Source organism: Zosterops lateralis (genome assembly GCF_965231275.1).
Source record: "Zosterops lateralis genome assembly, chromosome: 9".
In the NCBI taxonomy this organism is placed as follows: domain Eukaryota; kingdom Metazoa; phylum Chordata; class Aves; order Passeriformes; family Zosteropidae; genus Zosterops; species Zosterops lateralis.
In genome coordinates, this window is record NC_139769.1 from 12050141 (window position 1) to 12060547 (window position 10407).

General features: G+C 37.2%; 1 protein-coding gene across 2 annotated transcripts in view; it reads left to right on the top strand.

Moving 5' to 3' along the window:
* Positions 1-9650, top strand: part of MIGA1 (mitoguardin 1) — a 35895-nt gene extending 26245 nt beyond the window's left edge. For both annotated transcript variants that reach the window (XM_083867238.1, XM_083867237.1), the window contains exons 9-16: positions 2584-2702; positions 2884-2956; positions 3300-3386; positions 3510-3608; positions 3926-4060; positions 5221-5274; positions 5907-6023; positions 6398-9650. In XM_083867238.1, the coding sequence (XP_083723364.1) occupies positions 2584-2702; positions 2884-2956; positions 3300-3386; positions 3510-3608; positions 3926-4060; positions 5221-5274; positions 5907-6023; positions 6398-6616 (903 nt within the window). In that variant the 3' untranslated portion in view covers positions 6617-9650. The remainder of the gene's footprint in view (positions 1-2583; positions 2703-2883; positions 2957-3299; positions 3387-3509; positions 3609-3925; positions 4061-5220; positions 5275-5906; positions 6024-6397) is intronic.
* Positions 9651-10407: the final 757 nt, after the last annotated feature.

The following is a 10407-nucleotide window of genomic DNA, read 5'->3' on the forward strand; positions in this document are numbered from 1 at the left end:
ATCACTCATTTGATGACTTCTCATTCAGAGTTGTGCCTGTCTGGACACAGGTGCCTGAATGCTTATAAAGACAGTTTAGACACAGTTGCCATTCCTGTGACCAAATGGGCTTTTCTATTCTTAAACACATTTTGGCTCTAGAAGCACTGCAGAGGGGATGGGAAACACAGCTATTTGCCCTAATTAAGTTATTAATACTACTACTGGATAAATAATGATATTTTCTTCCCCCTTTGAGCCTGGCTGCCATCAGCTTGTGTTGATGAGGATTAGTATGCTTTTCCTAGTCTTGCTTTCCCATCTACTGTGATCAAAATAGCTGCTACCTTTGGCAACAATGCAGCACTGAGTGTGCCAGATAAAGGCCTCTGCCCTCTCTTTCCTGGCTTCTTTTCCATCTTCCTAACAGAACCTCTTTCCTGCTCTCCCTCACAGTGAGCTTCTTCATTGTCAGTTCACATGCATTTATCATGTCTTATTTTTTTTATGTTTTGACTAGTACTGAATCTGTAGGTCTATTATCAAATAAACTTTGCTTTCCTTGTTAAAATGTTAACCTAGTCCAAAGATTGGAAGGTGTTTTAGACTTGTGAATAAAGCCTTTGCTGCTTTTTATCAGTAACAACCTTCCCATTTTTTTCCAGACCTTTCTTCCACCAGTGGTGGAACACACCACTTCATCATTCCAATTTATTAAAATGCCATCTCAAACTTTTTAGTTACTAATCACCATCACATCTTTCAACTCCCCAAGCATGTTTTACTTTCATCCTGCACCTACTTACTTTTTTTAAGGAAATCTTTTCTCTGAATGTCTTTATATTGTAAAGAAATCATCAGCAGCTTTTTTAATATAGGGTAAACATAATTTCTCAGAATGTAAGGAATGCTGAATGTGTCAGTAAAGTGACCTCTCTATTAGGGGAAGCAAGCAAGAATTCCTAAAAGATTTATTGTTTATTTTGGTACATTCATGTAGGTGGTTATTTTGGTAGTCAACAAGGTCTTGATGCACAGCTGAGAATTTTTTCTATTTATTAAGAAACAACTTGTGGCTGGCAAATAAGAGTACTGAGCCTGTTCCTTAAACCAAAGCAGTCAGGGCTTCCCAGACCTAAAAACAATTGCAAGTGGCAAAGATTTGGTGCTTTAGAGCAATGATTTCAGCATCTCTTTACTGCAGATACAGCCTAAAGCTGAACTGTCCAGTGCAAACTGATGAACATCTGAGCAATGTCCATGTTGTGATCTTCAGAGGCTGCTCTGCAGCACCAGAGGCCTAATTAGACACAAGTTAGAACTACAAGCTTTGGAGTTTTGAAGCTGTATGTGTTATTTTAATGTAATGATCTTAGGTATCCACTGCAGGTCGTCATAAATGTCCTTGTGGTGGTCTCTCTTTCTTGGGCCTTGAATAGATACAAATAAAGCCTTACAAAATGAGATTGCTGCTATAATGTCAATCATCTTTTATCTCTTCTCTGTCTGCATTTTCATTTTCTTCTCCATGTACCTCTCTGACCCTGAGGAAGTAGCAGACACTTAGGGGCTGACACTTCCAGTCCATCATCACAAGCCTCTGTGTTTCTGGCCACTACCAGCACTGTTGGTAGCTGTGCTCAGGTTTAATAGCCTGGAAACACAGATTTGTTTGCCCTGGCAGGATATCGGGAGAAAAGTAAAAAAAAAAAAAAAAAAAAGCAACAACAAACACCAACCACCAAGACAAAACCAACCAACAAACAAAAACCAAAACGAAACCAAAACAAAACAAAACAAAAAACCATTAGAATTATTTTTCTGGTCATTAATTAGACTGAATGATGTGCAAACATCAGATTTTTTTTTTTTTTTTAATCGGTAATAACATAATATAATCTTTGTAGTGAAATTCTAGCTAGACATTGTTTTGTGGACTAAATATGATACCTTGTAAACAGGAGTTCTCTTTATTATTTATATACTCTGATTTATGGTTCTGGTTTTGGGATTTTCTTTCTTTAAAAATGTCATCAAGTTCATATTTATTTCTGTGTTAACCATAGAATTAAAACTGCCAATAATGAAAACCTTTCAGGGAGCCTGTAGTACAAAACACTGAATGCTCATGGTTTATACAATGTGCTTTGGTAACTGGCAGACTTATTTACCAGTGAAACTAAAACAGGGGTGAGAGGGTGTTACTATTTCCAGCTTCCTAAAGAGTTGTATGGTGCAATCATTCTGTACTTTGTGTCCTGGCAATTATTTTAACAGCTTTGAATCCCATTAGATTTATTTAACTAGACAATTCAAAAACTTAACTAGGCAAATGAAACACAAAAGTAAGCTGTCTTTATTTTATTAATTGAAAAGTTTTGAAACTTGAAACTGTAGCTTTCAGATTTTAAGAATTACAAAGTTAAGTCTTAGGATCTGGTGTATGTTCTGTTCACTTGTTGATTGTTACCCCTTGGTTTTAAGGAGATGCAGAAAAGGATGCATCTTTCAGTAGAACATCAGGAAAAGTTCCTTGATTTGTTTTATTTTTACAAAAATTATGTCAGCAAGCTCTTTAATGAATTTCCAAAAAACATTTTTCAGCTTTCAGAGCACAGAGAGGTTCGTAACACGTATGGTCTGGATTCCCTCTGCCACTGCCCCTTGTATGAGGAAGCCATGCACTTAGCAGAAGAAGGCAAAATTTATTCACGGGTGTTAAGGTATTGATTTATGTCTATTTAATTATTTCCAGGAAAAGCAAGAATTAAAGTTTAATATTCTATCTAGAAATCACTTTTTAGAAGTTACTTTTACTAGGTATTTTTTCTAGCAATTAGACTTAGATGGATATTCTTGTGCTGCTTTTTTAATGGTCTTTGGAAACTTTTCTCTTTTGCATAGGACTGAAATGTTTGAATGTCTAGGAGACAGTGACTTCCTTGCTAAGCTTCATTGTATTCGACAAGCTTTTCAGGTAAACATAAGGACTGATTTGTCTGTCTTGTTAAGCCTAAACTAAAGTACATGGCATTGAAACTGACTGTTACTCTTTGTGCAAGCATTTTTATAATGTAATCTGTATTTAAATATTTTCTTGTTGCTTTTACATTTTTATCATTCTAAAATGAGATGTATTTGCAGAGGAGTCCAGATTTTATCCAAAGCTAATCAGCTTTGGAACCTTTCCACCCAAGGCTTATTAGGAACTTGTTGACTATACTAGGGGTGATAATTATATGAAAATTGATTTAAATGTTTAAGGTGAATTGGTATAACCTGTGAATGAACCTGTCTATACTTTCTGAACCCTTTTCTAGATAATCCTTTCAGAAACAGCAAACAGAATATTTCTTGCTGAAAGTGGAAGAAAAATTTTGTCTGCTTTAATTGTGAAAGCACGAAAGGTAAAAGCCTTTTTTTACCAATGTTTTGTTGTTTATGTATCTTCTACCTGAATTCATTGTCCAGGGAAAATCAGCCATATCTCTTTTTACATTTGCTTGATACTCATTGCTTTTACTCTACAGAATCCAAAGAAATTTGAAGATGTCTTTGATGAAATGATACACTTTTTGGAACAAACAGATCACTGGGATAATACCGAAATGGAACTTGCTGCTAGAGGAGTGAGTTGCATTTCTGAAAAGTGCTTTTACCCTTACTAATGCCATAGGATCTAAAAATAAATTTTTATAGTTCAGAATTGTGGGAAAGGCAACTCTTTATTGTTTATATTGCTGATTTAGAGAAATGGCATTCACCAGTTTAGTACCAGAAACCAAACATTCTTTTTAACATCTCCTTTACTGACAAAGTATTTTTAATATTCATTAAAAACAATTGCAAATCTGCACGTTAATACAGCATTACAATATGATGCATGCTGAATTCCACAGCTGAAAGAGAAACTAGGTTACTTAGATCATGTTCTCATTTAATATAGGTGAAAAATCTGAATTTTTATGATGTTGTTCTGGACTTCATATTAATGGATTCATTTGAAGATTTAGAAAATCCACCAATATCTATACAGAATGTAGTCAATAACCGCTGGTTAAATTCCTCTTTTAAAGAAACAGTAAGTATTCCTGTGTAATTATCATACTGACTGATCTGTAGTGCATTGTAATGTACTGAGTATGTACCTGAGATCTTCCTCAAAAGAATTTAACAGATTGTATTATCAGGTTTTCCAGAACAGGAATTTAAAAGTTACAAATCCAGGCCCAAAACAGAGGCTGTTTGAATGTATTTGAGAAAGTACTTTAACTTGTTTTTCATTTTTCTGAAGAAGTAGAATTTTAGAAGGGAAGTTTCTGATTGCCACATCTTAGACATCAGGTCCAGGTTTTGGTTCATAGACCAGAGATTCAGCAATAAGGGACAAAGTTGCAAGGAAAAAAAGGTAAATTAATACAATACAGGTATTCAGCTGTTGATAACAATTAATGATTTTTCATATATGCCTGTTTATTTGCCAAATAGATCTCATCCCCCTGTTAGAGACACTGCCATGGTCAGTTGGTACAGCAACTACTGTCATTTCATCCATTTTTATCTTAAACTGCAAGTTGTCCTTTTATTTTTGTTTTTCAATTGAAATATTCCCTCTAGAGGAAAAAAAATAAGATAATATGTATATATTTTTGTAGTTATATGATAACATTGTGCTTTGTCTGTATTAAACTCTCTTTGCAGTACTGAGGGGAGTCAGATGAGGATAGTTAGAGGATAGGAGGGGAAAAAGCCCAAGATTGATGTTGGTATATTGTATTTCACAGGTCCATATTTGGACAAAGCTCCATAGCTGAATCTGAAGCTATTGCAAGAATGTTTTTGCTAAAATGAAAAAGTACATTTCAATGTGTTCACATGCCACTTAATATCTAAAATAGTTACTGATGTCTGAGCTTTAACATATAAAACTGGTCCTCACTTAAACCCAGTGAGTGTTGCTAACTGTGGTAACTGTAAAATCAGTCAGAGATGCCAAATTACATTTGAATTTAACTAACGAAAATGTTGCAAAGATGGATCTGAAATAGCAAGTATGAACTACATATAAATTTGTTATTTATATCAGCTGCTGTTTTATGGCTTTGTATTATCACAAGATTGAAACTGAAGAAAATACATGTTCCTGAAATATAGAATATAGAAATACAGTATTCTGCAGATGAGTTCTTTTGAGATGGAAAATGATTTGGGGCTTGCTTTATTTTTTCTTTTTGCAATTAGGCTGTGGCTTCAAGTTGTTGGTCAGTACTGAAGCAAAAAAGACAACAAATGAAGGTAAGTTCCCCTTCAATTTATATGGAATAAAGGTATTGATCATCTCCTAAGAATCTGAAGTTCTTTTTGTAGCTTTGGCAAAACAAGTGAGTGATCAACCCTTAGTTCTGTAGACTTGTTAATTTAGCCAAGAGGTTTGCGAGTTGCAGAAGTTTAGCTCCTGGGGCCCTAATACCTGTATTTAGCAAAAAGCCTTAACTGGAAGATTTTCCTAAACCCATTTAGGGTCCAGTGAGTGGTGGTGTCACTTCTCTGACTTCCTGCCCCACAGGCAGATCTCAGGCTCCTGCACACCAAGGTCATGATTCTTGTGTCTCACTTGCTTGTGCTGGGATTCCCAGCCTGCATGACCCCACAGGCAAATCACATCCAGTCCTGCCCCATTACCTGCCTGGAGCACCACATTCCTCCCCAGCACCAGGAATTCTGCTGCAGCCTCCCCTCAGCCCCTTCTGCATCCTCCCTCTCTGTGCAGGGACTCAGCAGAAGTCTGTGCCACAGCTCCTTACCTTGGAGGATTGTATTAGACTGAGGAGGGAAGTGTTAGGCTTTTATGAAGGCTTAATGCTGAATAATAGAGCTATAGACTAAATTTGCTGTCTAACTTTCATCTACAATTTTTACATCACTAGGTGCCTGATGGATTTTTTGCACATTTCTATGCTATATGTGAACATATCAGCCCTGTTTTGGCCTGGGGCTTTTTGGGCCCTAGAAATTCCCTGTATGACCTATGCTGCTTCTTCAAGGTTTGCAACTTCTTTTTAATTACCATTTTTATAAATTAAAAAAAAACCCCTTTCTGATTAAAATAAATTAAGATCTTATTTATTAGTAAATTTATTACATTTGTACATTACATTAGTAATTAGTACATGTTCCTAAGATTAAGGCTAACAGTAAGAAACCATGAGAAATACGTTCTTTCATATGAATGTTTTAAGCCTGGAAGTGTTTTGCACAGGCTGTTTTAGCACACTTCTGTCTCAGCACCAAAATAAGGCATAATTGGATGCTTTTAGAGAACATGTTAAGGAAAGAGTTGTTAGCATGGCATACTTCTTTCCCTTCTAGTAACTGAAAACAAGTTTTCCTTTTTTTTATTTTATTTTTTCCCCACTAGGATCAAGTGCTTTTCTTCCTCAAAGACATTTTTGATTTTGAGAAGGTGAGATACTCGAGCATGGAGAGCCTGGCCGAGGACCTGACGCAGCTGCTGGTGCGGCACACGGAGCTGCTGCTGGCCTACCTGGGGGCTGACTCCCTCCGGCACGTCGGGGCCTGTGTCAGTGCCCACGGGCCCCTCGTGCCCACGGGGCTCCTGGAGGCAAAAGTACAGTGAGCTTCACGTCCCTGCAAATGGCAGGGAGTGCACAGAGATGTGCTTTTTCCCACCCTTTTTCTCTAGTACTGGAGCTCCTGTGGCTGTGGCTGAGCGAGCATCTGGGAATGCGTTGTGTTGCTAAGTATGGAAAAGGACTCAGGGAGGTTAAATGTGCATCTGTGAAAAGAGCTGGGGAGTGTTTTACTGTATATACCTAAATTAATTTTGCAGCTCAGCTGTCGCTGTGTTTATATTTCATGTATCCCAAAGCTTTTCTCTGTAATATTCAGGTAAAGTTTATTTATGAAATACTGTAGTTTTGCACAAACAATTCATAAGTGAAGCTGATGGAGTCGTTTCCTTTAAAAGCTTATAGTACAAAATGTTCATTGCAGAGTCTCCAAATCATTAGGTGTCTAGATCTAGAAGGTGTTTTGGCTGGGGTATCTGCACTCTCTGATCCATGTGACACGTGCAATAAGGTAACCACACGCACAGAACTGAGCATGTTGCCCCTGCCCCAGAATTCCATTTGTGTGGGTGTGAGCTGCCATTTTGTACTACAGTGTAATGGAGCAGTGCAGGAAATGCACCATTTGGGCAGGAATGACTGCCAGTATGCAATTTTTACTTTATTTTGGTTTAAAATATCTAAACATCACTAAGGTGTTTTAAAATACTTATTTATATTTGAAAAGCTATGCTAGCTTCACCAATTAATTTATAACTTCCTTGTTCAAAAACCATTACTACTCAGTGTGATGGTAAATGAACCAATGTTTTTCTCAGTTCATATGTAGCATTTCAAAATATATTTTTAAATAAGTATGTATGATAAGATTTATTAATTGTGAAACAGAATCAAAGCAAATGTTTTATAATTTAATAATTTGTGTCTTCCTCCCTTCTTTGTGGGAAGTCAGGTGTCTGTTTAAAAGGAGATTTAAGTGATTGTGGCCATCTCTGTGCAGTGTAAAACTGTGGCTCAGGCCATGGAACCCTGAACTTCAGATAGGAGCACAGCACCTTCAGAAGACATGAGGCACCTTGCATCAATGGCTTTTCCTGTTCCAGAGGTGATAAATAATGAGCTGTAATCTTTGAATTTCTGTCAACTGAAGCAATGCTTCACAGTTAGTGTAGGCTCTAAAACTGCACTTACATGTCTTTGCCACACAAAGCCAGCCCACGAGAATCTATCCCATGTCAAGAAATACAGAGTAATTACAGAGTAATTGCAAGTGTTCAGATACTTGAGAAGCACGTTGTTAAAATCTAGGATATCAAAACAAACTTTGACAAGAAACATTTCAACTTCCATGTCAACCCAACAGGATGCTCAAAAGCAGGGCTGGTCTATTTCATAGGTTTTACTGAAGCCAACATTTTGTTCCTTTGTTGTACTCATTTGATAAATACAAAAAAAGATGAAAATGTGTCATATTACTTGTGTGAAATGCCAACTGATGATAGTTTATTTAACAAAAAAGAGTGTACTCTATATGTAATAAAACAGAAATTCCAAATGCTGTTCTTGGCCTATTTCCACCGTTTAACTTGCTGAGCTTGGCACCATCCTCCATGCTGTATTTTTTTTTTTTTCTCTGCAATGTGTCTTCAATACAGGCATGTGAAGTTTTTTTCACCCACCTCACTTAACTTTTGAGCAGATAAGTGTGTTTAAGCTATGTGTATTTTGGCAGCTTTTTGCAAGTTATGAAAGAACAATAAAGATGTATTTTTGGGTTCAGAATCAATAGGAATGGCTGGAAATAGAAGGAGCAGAGTAAGTGTTCTGCATATTCTACAGCAAAGGTATGGCCTGTAGCTAGCAGAGGAAGGTGTCTGCTGTGATTTGTCTGGTCTGATAAAATGGTTTAAAGAAAATTATATCTTAGTATAATCACAGAGAAACAAATGCACTTCTTCACAGACTTAAAGGTATTTTGAGATTTTCATATGATTTACAAAAGGCTCTTGAAAAAACAGACTTGCAGATGAGATTATAAATGTTTCCAGACACTTGGAAAAAAGTAAAACCTGGAAACTTGGTTTTTTGTCAAAAACTAAAAGGTCGTTTTAAACAGAATAATAAGAAAGGTCTAATCAAACACCAAACTATTTAGAAAATGGGGAAGAATTTAATGATATCTGACTTCAGCATTTGTGTCCCTTTAAAAGAGGAGCACTTCCAAACACTCACAGAGCTCTCAAAAGTCCACAGAATTGGACTGGAAATTGAACTGATGTATTTCCCATTCAGAATAAGAAATACAGGATCTGGTTGTTAAAAGATGCCACCAACAAACACTTGATCGAGAAACAGTAAAGAAACCAAAAAAGAAGGGGATAGAGAGACAGGGAAATGTTCAGGTACAGGTGGGAAGGCTTTTGATCTCCTCTGAGTCTTTTTCAATCTTTTTCTGAAAAGCATTCATCTATTCTGAGTATGTAACTAACTGCAGAGAGGGATGCAGCTGAAGTGGGAGATGGCTCTGTCCCTGCAGCACAGAGCTGCAGTCAGTTCTCTCCCAGCCCTCACCTTCAGCTGGCAGAACATTTGTTGATAAGCAGCCGAGTGGCTTCAGGATTTCAAAGTGCACCATCTCTGCAAACACAAGTGCCAGAGCTGCACCATAGCAGTGATAGTATGATGCAGTTCTACTCTAGTTAATTCATAATTGGACTCAGAATTTAGTTTATCGTGTCTAAATCTGGATAGTTTTGAATGATACTTTCCATGCTAATAAGAACAAACTAAGTTTAAAAGCCATCCTCTTCTGCCATAGCAGTACTCCTAAGATTAGAAATGTTGAATGCATAGGGATTATAAAGAGTCAAATATTTATATCATTTGTAATTTAGTTGTGATAATAATCTTACTTTAAATGTGTTCTTAATGATTATTATTCTTCCTTTTTGTAGCGTTTGGTTTCTATCAAAGTAAATGTGTCAAATCAAGTGTCAGTAAGAGTATTTGTGACCTTTCTATTGCCTAAATGAACTGCAGCTGTGTATATAAAATAAAATATTTCAGTGGAACAACTGTTGCTCATATAACTGTATCTGAAACTTGAATTTGCACAGTTCTTGAAATCTAATGCAAAATTATTTAATATGGGAGGAATTTTGATATCAGTTAGTCATCCTGAAATTGGAATTTGCTGCCTGAAATCAACAAAGAACAACTATTACAAAACGTACAATATAAATGAAAAACTATTGAAAGGGAACAGCTTTTGGGTTGTCCAGTTTGATTTCATACAGCTCTGTGCCAAGCTGTTGTCTCTCTACTGGGTTTTAGGACACAATTTTTTCAGGTTTATTTCCAAGCCAGACTGCTGTACTGAGCTCCAGCTGTGGATTAGGATCTCCTTTATGGAGCAATACAAATAATGAAATAGAGAACATAAAGAGTCGAACCTCTGCCGCTGCAGAAGGGCCGTGTATCGGTGCTTTCACGTGCCCGGGTTTGGTTTATGTGTTGAGTGTGTTCACCTGCTGGGAGCGGGTCCGGCGCCGCTCCTGGGCTTCAGTGCGGCCGCCCCGAGGGGCGAACTGTCCTTCAGGAGACAAACGCCTGTTGTGTTTTAGCTTTGGTGGCCCCTGTTGAGCTCTGCACAGCCTGAGGTCGTGTGGTCATTGTCCCAATAGCGATAACCCGGCTGCATCAGGCTCCGGTCCGGCAGACACAATGCAAGAGAGAGAGGAAGGAGAAAGTTCTGCACTGGGAACCTTGCAACTGGACATGTGGGGGAAAAGTAATCTTCAAGCAGCAAAAGGAATGTATTGAGATGTAATAAAATCAC